This window comes from Trachurus trachurus, assembly GCF_905171665.1.
Source record: "Trachurus trachurus genome assembly, chromosome: 12".
In the NCBI taxonomy this organism is placed as follows: domain Eukaryota; kingdom Metazoa; phylum Chordata; class Actinopteri; order Carangiformes; family Carangidae; genus Trachurus; species Trachurus trachurus.
The window spans coordinates 18121197-18144393 of NC_139908.1; the positions used below are offsets into that span (position 1 = coordinate 18121197).

General features: G+C 41.4%; 1 protein-coding gene across 1 annotated transcript in view; it reads left to right on the forward strand.

The window, feature by feature from the left end:
• Positions 1-878: 878 nt before the first annotated feature.
• mmp17a (matrix metallopeptidase 17a) overlaps positions 879-23197 on the forward strand; it is a gene marked incomplete at both ends in the record, with an annotated part of 86852 nt that continues 64533 nt past the window's right edge. The window contains one exon of the mRNA XM_083983040.1: positions 879-1016. Within this exon, the coding sequence (XP_083839166.1) occupies positions 879-1016 (138 nt within the window). The remainder of the gene's footprint in view (positions 1017-23197) is intronic.

The window sequence follows — 23197 nt, forward strand, 5'->3', positions numbered from 1 at the left end:
TGTAAAATATATTTACTAGTATAATATACACAAGATAAGATATTCTTTTATCGGTTTCATGACTGGGAAACTTTCAGCACTGCAGCAGCAATCACCAATGAGGAAAAAGAAGAGAAAACAATAAATAACATACAAAGCAATAAAAAACAAAACAAAACAAAACAGTAGTATAATGAAATATAAAATATTCTCAAGTGGCTTTGGTCTAATGTTGTAGCCTAAACTCTGAACTCTTAAAACTGCATAATTCCATTATAGCAGTCAAAATGTTAACCAATAATAAATTACAGTGCTATGATTGGAGGCTTAATCCGTGATATTACAATAATAGGTAGGCACCTAAATTTCCGACTGGTTAAGTTTTATTGCGACTGAATCATTAATTACAGATAGTTTAAAGTCCAGCCGAGAGACTTTTATTTTGGGAATTGTGTCCGGAAGTGGAACAGGCGATTGTGGCGGGCTTGAAGCTGATCTTTGCTGCTCGCGACACAACCGCACACAGCTGCTTCCAGTCAGTCAGAGCTCGAGACACAAGCACCGACAGAGGAGCTCGAGCCTCTCGCTCCAGGGGATTTAGCCTCAGATAGACTTGATATAAGACCAGAACATACACAGTTTATCTGTGACCATGAGCACTTACCTGTAAGTTGTCAGTGTAGTTTTGCGGGGGTGGGGGGGGGGGAGAAACTGCCCTCATGGTCTTAAGTGTTTTTACCTGCGTCAGTTTTAATGTGTTTTATGTGTTTGCGCTCAACAGTGAGGTAGACTACTACTCGGGCAAATTTTACCGGAGCGTCGGCGTGTGATTTATCCCGTGGATGCAGCTGTCGGGGTCGGTGTCTGAGCCCTGCAGGAGCAGCCTGTCATAGGGCATCATGGTTTCTCTGGTTCTTCACAAGTGGATGAGGAATATTTCTCCGGAGATGCTGCTGCTGCTGGTGCCGATATTGTGGTTTTTACCAGTGACTGGAGCGGCTCCTTCCCTGACGACCGAGCAGCTGGACATGGGGGTGGTAAGTTTTCTACCCTTGTCTACCTGCTTACGGGGGGAAAAAGGGAGGGGGGCTTGGAAGTTTTTTTCCCCACCTGCTTACACCAGTGAACCTGAGGTGGCGTGTGTGTGTATGTGTGTCCCCCCCCCCCCCGTCACACCCAAACATACCGGGGGGGCAGTAGGGTTGCCAGGTCTCCTCTCCTGTCCTACTTGGGCTACTCTTGAACGTCCAGGAAAAGAGCAAGTGCAGTCTACGTCTAATACTTGCTCTGAATGTTAACACCGCTCTGCAGTCCAGTGAATGAAGCAGAGTGCCACAGCACTATGCATGACAGAAAAAAAGGAGCTTATCCATGTGTAAAGATAATTTAATTTCTTTCAAAACGAAATAATTAATAAGAGTAAAATAGCCTCCAATAAATAAATGCATGTGAGGGGATTTCCATTGACATCACCATCGACCTCCTCCTCAGTGTGCTGACATAGTATATATCCTGTGCTAATAAGGCAACTGGGGCTCACTGGGACAGACTAAATCCATGAGGCTTTATAGGATATTTTGTCATTTAAGCTTTTCAAAGACCAAGTTAAGACGATGGATGTCTTTTAAATAGGCTAGAGGATCATGTAGTTTATGTTTGAGCAGCAAATCCAACTAAATGCATTCATTAAAAACAAGCAACTTCACCATCCAAAGCATAAATGAATCAATTTGTCATGTGACTGCTAATGGGGGAGAAAAACCCTTTTTTGGCGATGTAACAAAACACTCCCAAACCGTCTCATTAACACTGAATTTTATATAATGTTTTCCATTTTTTAGTTTATGTTTTGCATGAGTAATGAAGCAAGCCTTTTGAGAGCCAGGCAGACTGTAAAGTGGTCAGTGGCAATACATCGTCATCATCATCATCATCACACATATATTATGTAGTCCAGACTGAGGTTAAAGGAGCCAGGCGCAAAAAAACCAAGAGCTGTAAATGAGCTGACGTGTATATGGCTTGTATTTCACAATAATACATTGTGAATGTTGGCTGTAAATATTAGAGATGTTTAATTTCTTCTTGGCTTTTAAAAGCTAATTATCATCTTCAGAATCTCAAGCCCATTAGAGCTGCGTTTTTTTTTGTCCAGACTCACTCCTCAGGGCAACATCCGTTTGTTGTTTTCCTGCTCATCCCAACTTCTGTCTCTCCGCTTCTGTCTTCACACTGCGCTCAAACTCTTTCTGAAATCTGCACGGGGGGGATTACATTTCTGTTGAAGACTAGAACAAGAGCACTAAAATGGATCACTTTCTATTTCTTTATTTATTCGTTTTGCTTCAGGTTTACCTTTCACCTTGAACAGATGTGTCTGTCTTTTTTCCTTTTGTCTCGCCATGTTCTGACACGTATTGCGCACAAAACACATTGATTGTCAGCTTGCGTAAGCCATAATTTGTAATCAAACTAAGACCGTGTGTGGGGGAGAGTTTGAACTTAAACACATCAAATTGATGTAGGCTTTCAATCTGTTCAGAGGTGGCACAACCTAAAAAGACAGTCTTTAAACAGAACAGCGTACACAACAAACCCACCATGCCTAAATCATTTGTTTGTTTTTTTTATCAGTGTGAAATACCCAGACTCGATGCTGAGGTGGATGCCAACAAGCCTGACATCAGGACATGGTCTGTTGCATCTTAGCTCTGAATCAATTTTTTCTGGTTTTCCAAAAGGTCAGTTGGGCTGCATCTGACAGGGTTTTCATCAGGACCAGTACACACTTCTTCCGCAGTGTGTGGTTTTCAGTTTCAAACAAAGCTTTAAAAGAAATGCCGTCACATTAACAGAATTAGCTCTCCCATCCTTGGACTTTAATTTCTTGTTTTGTTGTATTTTAATTTCATATATACCTAGCGCTACCTCTGAGCACTAACCCTATGTTTCCCAGCTTCATCGAACCATTTTGGAAGAAAATAACTGGAATTCAGCTCATCATTTTCAACCCGAGGGAGTAGTTGCCGTCTATTGTGTCGTATCAGTGGTGTTGCTTCTCTTTTCACTTTGCATTTCAAATGGACGACATTCAACACAATAGAGAAGCGAATCAGTAAGGTTGAGGATCATTAAATCGTATTGAGCATTAAACAAAAGCCAAACATTGAATGGTTTGTCTGTAGTTAGATGATGTCAGTCTCTGCCAATGGTTGTTACAGGGTATTATCACTCTACCTTAGTTGTAGATTTTCAGTAGATTTCAAAGTTATGAAAGCACATGAATGCATTTCAGTTGACTTATCCTGATACTGTATTTTTTAAAACTATTATAGATAGTTTCCTCCAGTAACTTAACCACAAACTTTTTTATTTGGGGGAACTCTGACACAACAAACACTGCAGTATCGCTGCATGAAAAACTGTTGTACAGTAAGAGCAGCAATTTTCTTCTACTTATCATGGCAGAGGAAATAATACTCAAGGTGGATGCTTTCCTATATTTTCGGATAGAGCTGTATGATACATACAGTCCAAAGTTGTCCTGCAGCCTCTGTGAAGCTTGTAGTCTGAGGGCCATTACTCTTGTTGTAGTGCCTCGCCCCACTTTGTGTGGCCAGTAAATCCAAAGCAACACTGCCAGACCCAGTGATGAATGCACAACCAAAAATGTCCACATTGTTCCATGGAATTGCGACTAATAGATGAGTTGGTCCAGGTAACACAGTTTTTATAGCATAAGTAGTATTTTTTCTTAAGAATCTATGTAAAACCACAACATTTTCACAGTTGCTGGTACATTTATGAACATTTCTTTGACTTTATAGTGTTAATATTTTATTCATAATAATCTGCCAAAAGCGTCTTTGTGTTGGATGTGACACATTTTACACCAGTACAAAGAAAAATATTGGTGGATCTACAAATGAAAATGTATGGTTTGATATCTGTTGCCTATATCTGAACCAGAATCTTAAAGGGATAGTTCAACATTTTGGCAAATTGTCCCATTGCCATAATCCTTATAGGAGTAGTAGTAGTTTTAGGTTCTAGGTTCTTTACCTTTAATTGTCAGTGCAAGCTATTTTTAGAACGGCGGAGCAGAGACAACTGTGAATGTGCAGGTCATAACTTGTCCACAAGAGCGTTTTGGAGTTGTTGGATTGTGAGTTTGATGAGGGAAACCAAGAAATCCCATTAGCCTCCGTAGCGTAGCTCTGAGCAGCTCGCGGCTCTGCTCCGCCGTTCTAAAAATAGTGTGCACCGACAATTAAAAGTAATGAACCTACTTCTAAGACTATAGGGATTATGGCAATGGGCCAATTTGCCAAAATGTTGAACTATCCCTTTAAATCTTCAAATACTGGCAGTCTGTACATGTCATGGCTGAAACATATTTGGAGTTTCCAAGTGGAGCAAATTCAGTGATGGTTTTTTACTGTTGGGAGGAAACGTCGGATACAAACATTGACACTTCAAAACCTGAAAAAAACATTATCGTTGTTTGTTCCACTTCTCTGCCGTCCCTCTGGTGTGTTCAGACGGTTCCTCACATCAGCCCTTCACCAAAACGTGGCTTTGTACGCCTAAAAATGATCTGGGAGGATGCTTCATGGGCCACATCTTCGATGACGTTGTTTACACGATGGTAGAATCCCCTGTTTCTCTCAGTGTGCCCACACTTAGAAAAATGGAGCATCTGAAAAGTAACTTGCTGTGAAGGCAAAATGTTGGACCTTCCTGTGCCTAGAAACCACAAAGACATGAAAGTGCCTTTCAAGTTTATCATTTTGTACCAGTCACCCAGCTTGACCAGTTCTTACGAGGAAGCATGAGGAATGATCTTTGTGCTGTGCCTGCAGCTCCAGGACAGGTCTCACTTTTCCACTTTTTCTTTTTTTTGGGGGCTCCCAAGAAATACAGACTCTTTCGTCTTTCCTCAAGAGGAGGCAGAGAAAAGAGATCTCTTTGTTGAAGCTCCTAAAGCTTCAGGGAACGGGTGTCCTCCTGCTCCTCCTGCCTGCTCTTCAGAGGCCGCGTGCGACTCTGTCACTTTTGAGATCAAGGAGGAGGGGGGGCCAGATAGCAAAAGTTCAGTTCATATTCATGAATCTTCCACTGAAATATCTGATCGCTTATTGTATAAGATGGACAGAATATGTTAATGGGGAAACCATGATCAGAATAGTCCTCACTGCAGTGTCTCTTTGGAAGAGAATGTACCTAATAAAGGGGGGAAATTAAATGTAGGCACCCGCTGTTCACAAATAATAGAGACAAAAATGTTTCTTCTTCGGCTTTATTCATTGTAACAACAGAGATTCTTATGTTTGATCACTGATAGCAAAGACAATTTATCGAGACAGTGAAATCCAAGTGCATCACGAGTCATGACACACAGACAGACAGAGAGTGTCAGTGCAGACAGCCCCAATGATGATTAGTTGGCCAATGACTGATTTCATGTCCCCAGGGAGCCAGAGGACACACTGAGAGCATCATTCTGTGCCACTGGAAAGGCTGTAAAGTACAGATAGGATCAAATGATTGTTTTCTCTCCACCATGGCTATATGTATTCGTGTGCGCGCGCGTGTGTGGGTGGATGTTTGCCAGCGCGAGTCTGATCTCAACTGCTATCCACTCAACTTGAAACACACACACAAAAAAAAGTAGAAAACACACACACACACAAAAAAGTAGAAAACACACACACACATAAACGCGCACAATCACAAAACAATCTTCTGATCTCTATCATTGCTCCAACTGAGAACCATTACACTTCATAGCTGCAACTCTCCATCACTTGGCATTTAGTAGAGATTGTGAATCGTATATACGGCATGCGTCTTCATGTAACAACCACAACTGAAGTGAACCGCATGCACTGGAGCACAGATCACAAGTATTCATAGCTTTGCTGCTCTCTGGCTTGATATACTACTGCATAGTGCAATTTCAGCACTTGGGGGAACTGAGTCATAACGACTAAAATCTAATAGGCCCCGTGTTTTCTCCTCATCATATTATGTTTCTTGTGAGCATGCTCTCTCCACTGAAACAGAACTGCTGAGTTTCCCAAAGGAGCTGCTCACCTGACTAATCAGGGCTTCCCTTTTGATAAGCAAGAGGGAGCTGACCAGATTAGCATGTGATAAATTACCTAAATTACTGTATACTCAGCCACCTGTGGAGCTTTGTTCATTAAAGAAACACAACCATTACACATTTGAGTAATGATCCTAAAACATTGCGGCTGTGCGAGTCGTGTGCGCCTGGGAGGACGACTATACCCCACCAGCCCCTTCCTCACTTTCATTTTGCCATTTAATTTCTTCAATGTGAACACCATCTGGCACCAATTTCACTGCAGCGGTAGGCGCTCCCCTTCGGCTGCTCCCATGCCTTCACCAGTCACTGGCAACTCCCCCTCCCTTTAGATATCAGAAATGATGACTTCTTATCAGGTCTTGAAATTGCATCAAAGAGCGAAAAAACAAACGTAAAGACACGGCGGAAACTTACACCCAGCAGTCAGGAGCGGAACTGTTTCATTTGTTTTATTACGACCAGAGCCAGTGTTTCCTTTTCCGATAAATTCAGATGCAATATTTCAATCCCCTTTGAGTTATTTATTTTTCATGGTTGTAGATGGGGCTCATGAATATCCATAATATGTTCAGTAATTAGGTCAATAATTTAAGTGCAGCTTGTGTTCTTAAGAGAACCATAACAATGACTCAAAGAGCATTCAGCGCTAAAACAAAATCCCATTTTCAAACACGCCCCTGCAATAACATCCACTCGTGCTTTGGTTTGAATCCCAACTCATTTTATTCAAGTGCCATTAATCATCTCAACAATGGTTTAGGAGCTTTTAGTGTGGATTACAAGTTGGGGAATGTTAATTTTAGTAATTTTAATAAACCATAATTCAGTGTTTGATCTGAAAAATGTAATTGTGAAGTAATTTAATGTCCAAGCCCCGGTTCTCATACAACCACTCTGGCCGTCATCATTACCACCACGCACACGCACGGTAGCACAGTGTTTCCCTGCAATTTGTGTGCGTTTCACTGGCATTATATTCAGTCCCTTGAGCCTCTCTTCCTCCATTTCCTTTCCTGCACTTCTCGTAGGAGGCTTTCTTTCTACCACACATCATGCTTCTTCTGATTAGACCCTGCGGGCGAGGGATAGAGGGGGGCTCAAAGAGAAAACTGCAACAGTGACAGTCAAGAGAAAGTACAACGTAGGGTTTGTGGCAGTGAAATGGCTATACAGTAGGTCGGGAGAAGACATAATGCTACTGTAAATAAAGAGGACTGATTGTTAGAAATAGTTAGGCGACATGCAGGAATGTTAAGTCACACCAGAAAAAAACACTGTGATGCTGGTTTTCATGTAAATCTCTTATTGCACTCTCAGCCGGGATCATTAGGATACTTTTAGCACCGCTGCCCCACTTCCATCAAGCAGTGTGACCCTCTGTCTGTAGAAATGCATCGTGGGACTCGTATTCAGGGCAGCAAGATTATTTCAGGAACAATGTCATATGTGAGAGGACTTGAATGTTGGAGAGATTGTACATCTCTACATGGATTGACAGAAAGTGAAGAGGAGAGGGGAGCCAGTCATTCACTCAGCTTTTATCCAATCTGTCACTTCAGCCTTGTTATACCTAAAAGTTCTCCTGAGACTTGCAAGTTTTTGAGAAGAACTGAGGAGTTTATGATTTCCTCAGAAACCAATCCAACAAAATTCTCCAGAGGCCTGACACCTCATTGGGCGCCACTGTAGCATGGCGGTGCGGGACTGATAACGTGGCAGCTGCAAAGAGTTCGGCGCGACTTTTTCAGGCGATGACAATGCATTGGTTTCGAGATGAAGTTTGACAGCATGTGTCCCACACTTGATTGACTGAAGATGACTCTCATGTTGAGTAGAAGAGAATATAGCAATGAAGTAAACCTTACAAAACCTTGGCCACATATTGTCAGTGTGATCTTGAAGCAGTTTGAGTTCTTAGGAAACATTAGCACTTGCAAGAAAACTAGAAGTCAGGTTGCTTACACAGAAAAACCTTGCTGACATTATTTCACACACATTAATAGGTATAAAAAGGCAGAATACATACTGAGAGTTAAGACCATGTGTTCAGGCTAAGCTTATTCTTTGAAGAGTTGTGTTTTACACTATTTCATCATCTCCCTGTGTTCAGGTGCTTCTCCTTTTATCCTCTATTGTAGAACACTAAACTCTATTTTGATTCAGCTGTGAGAGACAAAATCATCACCTTCCTGACATATTATGATGTCGACTGAGACACATTATTACCACCACAAAATTGATGAATAATTGAAATAATGGCACTGTGGACTGTATTTCAAGCACGACAACCTGCACAAAAGTGAAACGTGTTTGGCAGGCTGATGGTGTGGGCACCTCCAGGCACACCAGTTTTTTAGCTCATGTAGGTGCAGCAGTGCATGTAGATAAAACAAAATAGATTATCTGTTTGCATCAGCTGCTGTTTTACTCAATGCTCCTGTGTGTCACATCACACACATAAATGGCCGGCGAGTCCAAGCTACAAGAGATGCGAGACGTTATTCTGTTGTAGCCTGGTGTGCTATGCGCAAGATCTAACCGATGTAAATGGTTCTGCATACTAGGGCTGACCAATTATCTCATTTTCATCAACGTGCACGATAAGTTACACTGCTAGTAAGCCTGTAATGATAAAATCACGATTTGATTTGTATCTCGATCTCAGACCTAATACAGGTCATGGTTCGATTGGGGGAGTGGGGCTGGCAACTTAATTTGAAATAAATTTGGCAGAGTAGAGTATTAAATATTAAGAGGAGGCTGAAAATCGCAGGGTATGTCTGTTCTGATGATACAAGTCAGCGATCCTCAAATGTGTGTTTCTCAATTCAGTAAACTATAAAAGCGAAGTTGCTCCACCTGTTATTTAAGTTGGATATTTAAGTTACCCGCAATACCGCAGCAAATTTCATTAATAAATTAATAAACAGTGTCATTGTACATCGTTCATTATGCTGATATCGTGCAGGCTTTGCGCATACTACACTGCACTGTACGCTGGTATGACACTTCTCAAATCAGAGGCAGCGGATTTATCAACACACCTGTGCTACTCAATTCAGTGGCTGCAGGGAGTAGATGTAGAGAAGGAGAGGAGTCTCAAACAGTACAAAGCTGCAGTCTACTAAAGATACTAAGGGAAGGACTTTTCATTCACATTTGATTTATTGTTCCATTATAACAGCACGATTGGTGCAAGTATTTAGTTTGACTGTGTAGACAAAATCAAAACCTTGCAGTGGATTGACTGCAGCAAAAGTGTGTGTGAGCCTGTGAGATATCTGTTTTCAGTCCAATGTCCAAGACAGATTTTTCATCATTTCCTGTGACTTGTTCTGCACTGCCCTCCCACCTGTACAGTATGCACCTCTCCATTCACTCCTGTTGCATGTGCTGTGCTTGGCACGGATGGACAAAGTGAGTTTCAAGGTCAGGAAAATAAACTGTCAAAGTGCAGCTTGTGCTGGTCATTGCGCCATCATGAATTAGGGATTTTTGTGGGTGTACCGCTACAGCCGTATACTGTATAAGATTGCAGCTCTGGTGCTGATTGAAACCTTAGCCAATGCAATTCTTTGAAAACATATTTCATTGAGAGACTAGAGGAACAGATAGAGGTATTTCATATGCAAACCACTGCTCGGAGGCATGTATACATCCATCTATGGCAAACTGTGGGAGTGGAAATCAGGTCTGTGCAAGTTTCACAATGGTTTGAGATTTTGAGAATCATGCATATGTATGGCTTTATAAATCTGACAAAAATAATGGGTTTGTGAATTCAGCTTTTTCTGTCTTAGTCTTGTTTATCTTATAGAGAGTTTTGGCCCAAACATAAGCGAGCTTATAAGACCAAACAGTTTTCCATCTGATCCTCCAGCTCCCATCGGCTCTTTGTGGTTTCATGACTTACTGTAAATATGGGTTAAAAAGCATGCTGGCTCTTTCTCGGGCTCCCCATGTAGAAACCCCCCCCCAAATTGACTCCATGTGGTCATCCTATTTTAACTGAGGCATCCCGTCCCCCTCTAGTCATACCAGATCAAGATTTGGTTTGCCAATGCTCCTCAAAGGACTGACCAGATCTTGTAATTATGGTGGTTTCTGGAGTTGTGCTGCTTGCATGTTCAAGTTAAAATAATCAGGAGGCCCTCCAGTTGAACTGAAGGAAATCCCAAAGCAACAACAAAACTCCTCTGAAGTTCATCTTTTCAAACCGGCAGGATTGTAATACAGTACATGCAATGTGTTTGTATGCACACAAGGATAAAGGAGCGAGACACATACTGATTTTCATTGCTGACATTGGCGCATGGATGATGGGCACTGCTGGCTTTTTAGCTCGTTTCATATCAACCTGAAGGACAGTTTGTGCAAAAACAAGCGGGGAGCAGAAGAAGACGAACTGTAGGAGCGTTTGATATGTGCTGTGGAATTAGCTTTCAGTACTGTATGCTCTAAAAATGAGGGTGCATTTGTCTGAATGCCCGAGTAGAAATGAAGACGGAGAGAGCGAGACAGGCGGAGAGACAAACTGCAGTGTTTGAGTGTTTGGCCATACTGAGTGTTTGGCCAGTGTCTGCGAGTAGTGTGCTTATAGAATTATAATAAAAAGCTTGGATGCAATAAGCATTAAGGCATAAAAAAATCAGGCAGTGCTACAGAGAGCACAATCATTTTTGTCCCACAGAATAATACACAGCCACATTAATTTGGAGAGTGACTGTAACGTTCAAGATTGTATCTTGAGGTCCCTATTAGCTCGGCAATTATTCATTGGCTAATTAGGTATCTGCAGTGTTTTCTTCTCTCTCCAGCCCATGGGAGACAAACAAAAAGAGTTATTTCTCAGTGTGTCTCTCCCTAAATGACAATTAAACTAATTACACTACTCCCATAAAAGATCAAGCAGTTTAGTGATCAGCCCTGTAAACTGTACTGGAGTAAAGCAGAAATTACATCAGAGTTCATCTTCATGGCCATGGCAGGCAGCCAGCATACACTTATTGCATGAAAATAGAATTCTGTTTGACCTTGATCAATCGCTGATAATTTGATGATTACATTAGTATAAGTAGTGATCTCAGAAGACTAAGCCTAGTGCTTTTACTCTCAATCAAGGTCTTCATGTCTGCAGAAACCTACCTGATGATTATCAATGATTTTCAATGAAAATTCAATTGCAACAGACTCGGAGTGATTTTTTTTTTTTTTTTTTCCCCATGTTTTACAATTCTAACTCTAATTCTTGCATCAGTAAAACCTTTTTTTTTTCCATCAGCAAGGATCTGTTTGGGTGTTAGAAGTATTGCCCAAGACCTGAGAATGCACTCTGCCTGATACTTTAAAGCAGATATCAGTGGAATGTTTTTGTTAATATAAGTCCTAAATAGTCCTATTTTCCGTCAGCAATCACTTACATGAAGTATTTCAGCCTAAACACGAGTCTCTCCGTCACTCTGCTCTGCTGTAACCCGAGGAGAAAATTTTCCTTGTGGGATACAAGTGTTATCCAATGAGGAGAGAGAACGGCATGAAGGGCTGTGTGTGCAGCCAAGGGATGCGCGTGAATGTGGTGACGTAGCACGAGGACCAATTGATGCCTGACAAGGGCGGGGGCTGCTAACTCATGGTGCGTTCAAAGAAACTCGTACTTTGTGTTTTTCCTTCCTGTGAAGTCATACCAGTTCGATCTGGTACGAGTTCACGGGTCGGAAGTTACGAGTGGCCGTTATAGGGAACTTTCACAGACAACAGGATGGTAAAAACACGAGCTACGGGTTACCTGGAACGCTACCAAGTCGTAGTTGTGACTTGAAGCTGTAACTTACGGTTTCAAAAGCCTGCCTTGAACGCAGCATTAGCCGAAACGGCCGTGAAGCTGATATCTGCTTTAAGGTGGAGTATAATTTGGACCTTAGGATACTAAGGTCATAGTAACAGCCCTCTCAGTTGAAAAAATATAGATTATTGTTGTGATTATGCTTTTGGTGGATCAGTGCGTTGATTCAGAGAAAAAAAAAAAAACTTCAGTCCGTCAGATTGATTTAATACACCATGATGAAATCAGGTTTTTGAGGGAGGAGGAGAGAGTCTAACAAAGTTCTTAAATGATTGTGATGAATTGTTATATTAATAAGTCACAGCCATTCTGCGGCTTGATCCTATTTAGTTTAACTAAGTTCAATTAACTGATCCTGATAAGAGTTCTGTGGCTCTTCCAAAGACTTTATTCTTTATTATCCATACTGACACAAACATCACATTATGAGGATGTTCTGATTCAGCTTACAAACTTTCTAAATAAATGAACACTGTTATTTATTTTTGTTGTCAGTTTATATTGTTGGAGACAATTTATTTAGTATCACACAGTGGACTTGTCAAACAGCTCGTGTTTGATGAGTTTGTGACTGAGTATATGTACCCGTCTGTTCCTGTCTCTTCCCTGGCTGAGCCTGAGCTGTCTTTTTATTTTTATTTTTTATTTAACAAATTGTAGGGGGGGAAAGAGCTGCATAAAAGCTGTACAGTATGTAAACTGGGTCATAGGAAGATCAAATATTTTCAGCAATACAACAAACATTCACATTATAAATTTCCACCTGGAGCTGGAGCTGGTGCTGCAAAGCCTTCAGCAAATGTCAAAGCAGCACACATCTCTCTCTATCTCTTTCTCACTCTCTCTCTTTTTGTCTTGTTGAATATTCACACTGTTGGGGGAATATGCTGACTTTCTGATGGAACCACAACCTGCCAGTTATCTTTGCTTTGTATGAAAATGAAAACTTGAACATCCTTTTTGTTGTTGGATCTTAGCCCCATACATTTAGATGAGATCTGAGCTCCCTGTATCTTCACATGAACTCAAAAGATATCTGAGCAGTTAACACCGGCCATGAGAGCATATTGATTTAATTTTTTTCAGATCCTGACATTCTTTTACACTCGTAGGAGCGAGAACAAATCCTCTGATCTTGACATTCTGTTTGTAACCCACAGTTCCTTCGACACTCACAGTCATTAATGCAGGCACGGGATTGAGGCTTGACTCAGAGTAGATAGTACACACAGTGGCCTGTTAAACTCTGTGTTCAGCCTCAGCAGGGCCAAGTGTCTTCAGTACGGATGAGACCCAACAGATGTAAGCATAAGTTAGACACAGTGCACAGGAGATTTGTGTGCCTGAGTCATTTCTCATACAATTAAATGATAAATTATGTCCAAAACAAATATGAATTAATGGTCAGATGTATTTATTCTGGCCAAGGTCATGAAATAAATAAATAATGTTATATTGAAGCAATAAAGATAATCTCAAACAGGCTGAACCATAGATGTTGGACGTTTTCTTTATTTTAAACTAGTAATAATCAATCAAAAAGTTGATTTTAATTTTCACTCAAACAACTAGTCCCTTAATCGACCAATCATTTCACAGATAAGTTGTGCTCTGTGTTTCTGGGTGTCCTCGCAACACTTGTCCTTATCGGAGAGGAGTGAAGTGGATTAAGCTTTTTAATGCATTTGTAATGCATGTGAAATTCGAATGAAGGTGCAACTTGTATCACAGTGCAGAAGCAACCAGATAGTCTTTATAACCGTATGCTTAAAGCCGCTCTATTGTTTGAAGTATTGCTGAGGTAAACAGAAACACTGTCGCTCCGCAAACTCACTTATGCTTCTTAGAGTTTCCCCCCACTCCTATCACATAGTTTTATCAGATTGTGGCAGTGTGATAAAAAAAAAAAACATATTCGTTACATTCCAGGACTGTGGGGCTTAACTCTCTCCTTTATCGGGCTCTCTGTGTGAAACATCTGACTCTTTACTTTTGTTTATCCTCTTTTCTTTTGTCGAGCAGATTTGGCTAGGCAAGGAATTCCTGATTTGATGTTATCTTGGTGTTTCAATGCAGAACATGTGTGTACATTCCCATGCATAGTTGTTGATTTGTAAGTTTGTTGATTAGTTGGTTTATTTTATTTTTGCTTAAGTTAATTTGGTATTTCTGGATTGTTGGGCTTTCGCACAAGTTGAAGTAATCAGCAGGGACATCCCCATTGATTGTTAAAGTGTCAATATACAATATGCGTAATGAATTGTGTAAATACTACTTGGCCATCCCCTGATTGTTAACCGTTAAAGGCTGTACCTGTGTGTCGGTTTGACAGATGAACAGCTCCCCACCTATTTCTTTGACGTTGTCCCTCATTGTGTATGCATGTATCTGGCCAGTCACAGCGATTGGCTAAGTAGCGTCACCTGTCCACATTCCTTCGAATTTCATAATTGTCAGTAATTTATGTGTCACCCATGATGGATCCAGATTGGATGACATCTGGATTCAGATCTGGGGCTGTATTTATGAAACCTCTTAGAGTGACATTTTAGTCTTAAGTGCTTAGAATTTGTGGGATTTAGTCCTATACTCTCAAACTTAAGAATTAAAGCTATTTATCAACTTTCTCAAGTCTAAGAATCACTCCTACTCCCCCAGATATTAAAGAAACCTCCAGAGGTGTCCTAAGTGGTTAGGAGTTGCCAGTAGGGGATGGCGCTGAAGCAAGAGCGACGTGCGCGAACCTACTGGGAGCGGAATGACGTACTGGCTTTGTTTGATGACGAGCATGATCAAACGATATTGTTTGGACAGAGCGGGCAACTTGTCACAGATTTAATAAGGGACGTCATCTCACCAACAATGTAACGCTGAATTAATGTATTGGGAAGATTAGGAGCATTTATTTTTGATTCAGTGTATATATTTTGTAGATATTTGTCAAAATACAGTTGAATATACTCTCCAATTGGCCATTTAACTATTAGATAAGGATTCCATTCAGCGATTGGTCATTCCTATGGACTTGGAAGTGACGCCATCTAAAATTCCTTTTATGGCACATAGTACTGTAGTAACTCACCTGAGACCGACGCTTAAGATTCACTCCTACACTTCGCTGAAAGTGTGAATTAGACGCTTGATAACTAACTTTTAAGTGCAGCTTTCAGTGAAGAACTTTTTTACTCATAAGTCAACTCTTAGCTGTGATTTTAGTATTAATTCTACGAAGCTTGATAAACACGGCCCCTGGATTGTGCTCCACCTACTGGTGTCCTGTGTGCATGTACAAAAATGTACAACATGTTATTTTAACTACACAATTTTAGTGTCAGTATAACACTGTAGACAATGACATGGTAAAAAAAAACAGTAGTTAACTCAGATCATTTTTTTTCTTTGACCACCAGGCTGTCACGAGTGTAATGTGAGCTCCACTTGGATCTCTCTCTGGCTACTGGTTTACAGTTTCACGGTTAGTGCTGCAGCTGGACCGCTCTCTGCCCATAAAGCATCTTATTACCACATAGCATGATCACAGCTCTATCCACAGGAGATGACTTGAAAACACACACACACAGCACCATCCCCCCTGACATCCAGCATGGAGAACACCATGCATTAGGGATGAAGACACACAAGAGGAACAGAGAGGCCATGAAATGAATTGGTTCATGTGTGTGCTGCAGTGTGCACACATGGACAAGCTTGAGGGGCTGCGGCTGTTTCCCAGCATCTCATCTCATTCCCAGGCCCAAAGTAATGCTGCCGCTTCAACTCTGACCTCATTTCTAAGGTACAGTCGTGTCAGATTTCAAACCAAAGCGAAACTCCCCCTGCACCTCATTTTGTCCAATTCAACTCTCCATGTTTCAGCCTTGAAGTTGGACTTTGTTGCGCTATGAACTCCACCACCGCAGGTTTTCACTGTCTGGGGCTGTGGAGGAATCAGCTGATCCACAGCGGGTCTGTCATTTCTGTGCAGCAGTTTTATTGCTGTAAGGTCCAGTACAGATCCTCCCAGCTTCTCTTCTCTTAATGAAACAGCACATATATAGACAGCTTGTGCTGCTGCAGGTGCATTACACACACACACACACACACACAGACGCGCTCACAGACACACACATGCACCAACATCCCACCTCCTTTTCCCTTCTGGTTTTACTCCTTTTTTCTCAGATAATCCTTCAGTGTCACAATAACTGCTCATCACCGAGTGGTGCGTGCTGTACTTTTCACAGCTGGGAGCTATGGGGGTTTCTAAATAAAATCCCGACTTCTTTGTTGTTCTTTGTTTGATGACCCTTTTTTCCCCCTTTTTGTGTGTGTGTGTGTGTGTGTGTGTGTGTGTGTGAAGGGGGGGTGTGGAAGGTGAAACTGCTTGTGTGTGAAAATGGAGTAGCAATAGTTTGAAGCCTTGCAGGGATGAGAAGTTTTTTTGACAGGTAAGGAGGTGTTTGCTTTTGTTGCCAGACAGAAGCACGTATGAGGGATCATATAGACAGACAGCACACATACAAAGTGACAACATCAGTGAAAAAAAAACAAAACAAACAAAAAGCAAGCCAGATTTAAACCTGGTTCAGCTGCCTGTTCAATTCACAGGACAAATTCACTACACGAGTATCGTAGAGCGTTGTGGCCTACAAATTCTACTATTTACCAGACAAGCTTTGAGGCTGATCATTGGATATTTGCATTGTAATAATCCAGTAACAAATCATGGGCTGCCAAAATCCAATCTGGAAGAGTGTGCATCTGTGTTTTTCAGACCAGTTGCTGTCGGTCCTCAGCATGTTAGACCGCACAGCTAAACCCCCTCGGGCCTATAAATGACACAAGATCCATAAATAAACCTCATAGTATATTCCTACAGCTTGTTTGAACTTGGAGCTGACAGAGATGCCATCTGCCATAAACACACATGAATGCAATATGAGCCAATAAATCCAAAAGTTATTAAAACTACATCCACAGAGCGCACATTTGTCTTAATTTACTGGATTTGTCACATGAGGCACATAAACTTTGGGGATGCTAGAACGGGAATTCTCCCAAATTCCCCTGAACGCAAATGTAAATATCAGACGTTATTCCCAACAGAGGCTGACAAAGGTGACGGTTCAGCTTAGCACACCTGCCCCGCGATCAAGCACATGTGCGTGTTCTTGTGTTTAAATTGCTCCGATGTGTGTGTGTGTGTGACTTTGCATGTTGTTACTTTATTGTGGCATATGGGATGAATGCCACAGCAGGGACACTAGGCAAGCGTTATTCAATCCTTGTGTTTGTGGGCCTTGGCTCGGTGCCATGCCACATTACCGCCCACAGAGAGGGGGAACTTCAAAGAAGGTTTGGGGGCTATTTCCCTGAGTGGAGCCACTGAATCTTCTGCCTGTTAAAATAAACTCCAGCTAAAGGGGCATGTCCTAATTGGCTCCAAAAGCCATCAGTTTGTTTATCTTTAAACCTAGGCTGACTTATTTCTGACTGTGTGCACTTACTGACTCCCCTCTCAAGCTAACATAAAATATACGAGCTGGTTGATAATTTTGTCCAATGTTCCTCATGCATTGAAAACAGTGACAGCTGCGGAAAGACTGACACCTTAGTTGTAATAGTCGATTGATCTTTTTTTTTTTTTTGTCTTTACTTTTGGACAGTTTCGACTTGATGTTGCATTACAATGCACAAAGTGTTTTCTTTTGCAAGTTATCTTCAAACATATTGAATTCACTATGTTTCCTGCACTTAAATAACCTCACAGGAATACATATTCGCTAAAAGCGCTGTTTACCTCGCTCTGCCATCAAAACAAACAGATGTAATGACGTTAAGGAGGGCAAAGAGGGACATGCTGCAGCATCCTTTTCAGAGGCAGCCGCAATAAAATCCAAAACACTTAAAGTAAAGCAATAGAAACATGTTACAACTCTTGGCCTGAAGTAGGAAGGACTTTATGGCAGGGTTATAAAGTTGTTGTTTATGCCATACATTACGCATTTTACACCAAAATCAACACATTTAATGTAATGCATGGTGTTCTATGAGGTGGAAAGGTGATGTTGACAGTGGTGCAGCCTGGCCTTTTCTCTTTGTTGCATCCCTTTCTTCCGAAGAAACTGATAAAGTCAGTCAGTTTCAGTTTTTCAATATGACATTTGCTTATGGTAAAGTGGAGAAAGGAAGGCAATCAGATGACTTTATTATAGAGCAACATAGAGTCCACATAGGGAGACAGGGTCAACAAAAATGCTGTTTGATTTCCATTCCCTACTGATTGCTTCAAAGTGGGCTTCTTTTATCCACAACCGCTGCTGTGATTTTAATGAAGTAGTGGTGTGTGGCCTAATGGTTAGGGTCCACCACATAACCACAATGCCCACAGCTTGATTCCCGGCTGGGCATCCCTTTGCTGCAGGACATTCTTCTCCCTGTGTTTAAACCCAAACCACAATTATAAAATGTGCAAACATGTCCGTGTTAAGTGTAGTGTCGTTTACTAGTTTGGCTTCACACATTTAATCTTTATTGATTGCTGTCACAGTGTGGGATGTCTCCATGCTAAAAAAAAACAACCTGAACCTGAGCAGCCTGAGCTGTGGTGGCGCACCTCAAGATGATTCACCCCCCCTCTGTTGGCGTCAGAAAACCAGAGGAAGGTGGATATAATCTCCTGCAGCTGGCTGGCCGGTCGACGGTGTGTGGCTCAGGTGGCACTGCAGGTCGAGTCGCTCTTGAGAAAGATGCTCGACCCCGAATTGCTTTCCCGAGAGCGGGGAATCGCACACCGCCCGGCCACTTTCAGTTTGTGCAACCACGTGTGTGAGTATGTGTAAGTGCGGTCTAGTGATACTGACAGTATACAGTTTATGGGCTGCCACCCTCTCTGATTACCACATGAAAGCGGAGTGTGAAACCTCTGGACACAGCACTCCGTCTGACCACCAGGTCACTCTGCCCTGTGCGCACAGCTTCAGTCATTACATGCGTTTCGTAAACGTCGGTGTCTTAATCAGTTACCTTCACCGCTGCCGCCTTTCACATCAATTTCCCTCTATTACCAGCTGTCCATCACTCTCTCCATCCTCCTGTCTTTCGCTACTCCGTATTTAACAGGAATGAACAAATGGCAGCCTCCATTAACCAAGCATGTGTAGGTCACTTAGAGTTGAAGATCTAAGGGGTGAGAGCTACCTATTTTAAATCTCTCCCTCCTTCTCTTTCGCTATGTCTTTCTCTCTCTACCTCTTTTTTTTTGCTCCTCAACAGACAGGAGTTGTGTCTCAGCTCTCTGCAGAACCAGCTGTCTCTAAGCCAGGGATTAAATGATTCACTTACCAGCCGCATTTTAATCCTCGCTGTCACACTCTCGCTCGCTTTCTCACACGCGCGCACACTTCGATGCTTCACGTGGGTCCAGTAAATTGAATTATATTTGAATTATATCAGAGAGCTAGATATATGTAATTAAACATTGGCATTCGACTGCGAGTGGGAACTGGGTGTTAAAGCATGCACATCCAGCAGAACATATCCTTACCACAAATCAGCCATGTGTTTCCATTATAAGCACATTAGGTGGAAGTACTTGTCTAATGAGGTGATTGAGTGTTTCAGCAAGCTGGGGTGTGTGCCATCTGCTTGCAGCACTGTGGCTTTAAATCCAACAGATGAATATCATTACATGTCACTCCTTGGCTGTCGTTACCCCCCTAAACCCACTGCATGTAAACTAGCGTGGTGCAATTTCATTGTGTGGGTCATTCATCAAGGAAAAATACCAAACATTTGCTGGTTCCACCTCCTCAAATGAGTGGATTTACTGCTTCCCTCTGTTTTATATCGGTGTAAATTTTATATCTTTGGCTGTTGGGCTTAGAAAATGAGCAATTTGCAGGAACAAAATAGGTTCCTGGAAAAGCACGATAGTTGCCAGAGTACAAAAAAAAAGATGAAAATAGAAAAGATTGTGTTTGATATTTTGAATAATTATTTACAGTCATAACATTGCATAGATATGACATCTTTATTTGAAAAATCTCCACCATTGTCATCTGACTAAATAGTTTCTTGGGGATGAGGAGGAGGAACATTGAAACAGTGAGTCACAGTGTTTCTGGTGCCAACCTTGGCATCCAGTGCTTTGGTTTTTCCTGCTTATTCATTGTTTCGCCGTGTGTTTGTTTTAACTCGGTGCCATGCGCTTCTTACTCATTCAGTGAGAGCTTTTGAAAGTGCCAGTTTGCATGGCCCCGATTTTCGCCGCTGTCCTCAAGGACATTATATGACTAAGCCAGGCGCATTCAAGACTTCTTGTGGTCTTTGGGGCATCTTCTCCACAATGCCACATCAAGCTGCAGCCAGCTCTGCTGCACCACAGGGCTGTTTACCCTTACTTGTCCTTGCACGCTACCCATAGCTCGGTATTTCAACTACATTCTTAGTTGATCTGACTCTACAAATTGTAGGAGGCTCACTTGGCAAGGTGTTGCTCTCCAGAACAAAACAAAAACACTTACACTCAAAACACCTGAGCTGAGGAAACTGTTCACTTCATCTTCAATCTGTCAGCGGCACAGCTGTAACTGCAATAGACCTCTTCTTTCTGGAGAGACACAAGTCCAAGTGTCTCTTATGAGAAAGGGAAAAACGAGTTCATCACCTCTGTTAATGGTCTTGTGTGCCTCATCACTGTGTGCTCCATTACAACCTGCACTTGCACCAAGGACGTGGACAGCATGCACTTGTTGCTCGCAAGGAAAAGAGGCTAAATGGCAACCAACTGCTCCCAGCTGAGGATCTGCATGACAGCCGAGCCAAGAAATAAGCAAGAAAGCGCTCGTCTGACCCTTCTCGCCCAGGAAACCATCTGTTTCTGAGGGCTCCGTCAGGAAAATGATACTGTTCTCTCTCAGCCGGCAATATCCACCACATCAACGGCTCCTTATCCGGTTTGGTCTCTCAGCTCAGCAAGCCAATTAAGATGAAATGAAGTCATAGAAACTGTCATGTCAAGATTAAATTCTATTAATTACAATTCTTACAGCAGAATGGATGATGAGGACCTGAAAAAGATGTTTATGAATTTCTAATTTGGATCATTATCCGGTTATAAAACTCTTTCAAAATGAGCCCATCGTTTCAAAATCAAAATCATTGATGATATTTAGTGTCATATGACTTAATTGTATGATGTACACTAGCATGGACACACATTGGTATTGTTTTTTCCCCCCTCAATGGTATAGCAGCTGTTCTGGTTGTCACACTTGTTGAACTCCCAAGCTCCATACCCCAACTTTAATTCTAACCTTCATGTGAATGTCTCATCCTAACAGAAACCGAATTCTAAACTTAGGACTTTCAAACCAACGACAACCATTAAACTATAGTAGCCTACTGGCACAGACATGCTGACAATGATGCTTCTAAACCAAGATTTTTCCAAACAACCCTAGAAAGACATCCACATGCAACATAATGATTATTACATTCTGTTTCTGTTTTCCATTACCCTGTAAGGCACAGGTAGTGCCCATCCCCACTGCATTCTTAGTGATTATTTGTTCTCTGGAGTCCACTGGTAAAGGTATATAAGAGCTCCTACAGTATGTATCATCTTTGATGCTTAGATTTTTTAGATACAGACTGTGAGAGCACTGTGAGTGTTTTGCTTACTTTTTGTCTGCACACCCACCCCGGTGTAATGTTTGCTTCAGGTGTGAGCACACTTGTTGAAAGTATTGTCCCAACCTACTCTTTTTTGGTGCTCCAGCAAACACATTATCAGTGTTTGTCTATGTAAATTAGAAAAGTAATAGGTCGATAGTGTAGTTGTACGCCTACATCGGAAATAATGTTTTATGTATTTGGTAACTTATTTTGCTTATATGCAGATTTTAACTCATAAGAACAAGCACAGAACAACACAATTGTTCATGCATTTACATAAAAGAAAGAAAAAAATGAAGAGAATAAAACCCTGAACCATGTGCAGGCTCCCTCATGTGAGAAAAACTCTGCACTTCATCAGAATTTCTATGCTGAGCACTTAGCAATTAGCTTCAGTAAACAGCCCAGTAAGCCCAAATAATAGCTGCAGATGTTAGTATCATGTCAACAGCAACAAATTTGGACACTGAATTTGACAGAAATAGACAAAAACCAGACCTCTACTCCTGCAATAGGATGGCTCCTCAGTAAAACATAAAAAAAATAAAACCTTTAGAGATAGTGATCACATCATCTACAGTTTGGATCCACAAAAATTAAAAAGCTCCAGATAAGCACAAACCGTGGAATTGAAACCCTCACGTGGTTAAAGCTGCATCAGCTGGAAATTGCACAAAGAAACTAAGTGATGAATCGATTTAAAATTGTACATATATGTTTGGAAGCCAAGAGAGGGGCAGCTCATTAGAAATAGATGAGACATGGATGATGTGAAGAGGTTGCATTAGAGTGTGTGAACTCCTAAGAAAGAAGCCTCAAAGCAGAATTTCACTTTCCCGCGTGTCTTGTCCTTTACGTGCCCTTTCTTTAAAATGAGATTTGTACTCTCATACTCGCTTTGAAAGTAGATAAGCCTTGTTGTTTAAGTAGCCATTAGATGAATTGTGTTTCATATTATAGCAGATTGTTTACATAGGCTACTGTCATTGGCACAACTAGGGTAGTCATGAGAACCATTAAATATTGTTGTCTTACTTTGGCAGAAATGAAAAGATAATGTTGATGAATGTTGCTTGAACACACAAAACTGAATCCAAATATCTCAGTGTTTGGGAATCTTAAATAGAAGACGACTGAGCTCTGCATGGATGCAGAATATACCTCCATCATAAAGCATATGTCTAGTCAGAAATATCTAAACTTGAACTTATGTTGAGTTTTTCTAAATGAATGCTTGACATTGCAGGTTATTTCAACATTTCTATTTGTGATTGTTGATCAAAGCTATAAGCGATTTGCCCCCAGTCTATAGCTCAAAGACTGGGTCATTTCTCTTTTATCCTGTCTTTTCTAAAATGATTCATACTGTACAATACCACAATTCTGCATATCGAGTTTATCACTGTGATGCTTTCAGCCCAGGAAGAGGTATTTTCTTTGTGAAGGGGCGTATCTACATCTAAAGAGTCAAAGTCATGGCATCCTAAGTGCTGTATGAATTTCATTCAAGTTGAATGCACTATTGTATCACTATTATCTAGTGACAAAACTGAGAGTTCAAACTAATTTCTTGTGCAGCGTTCTTT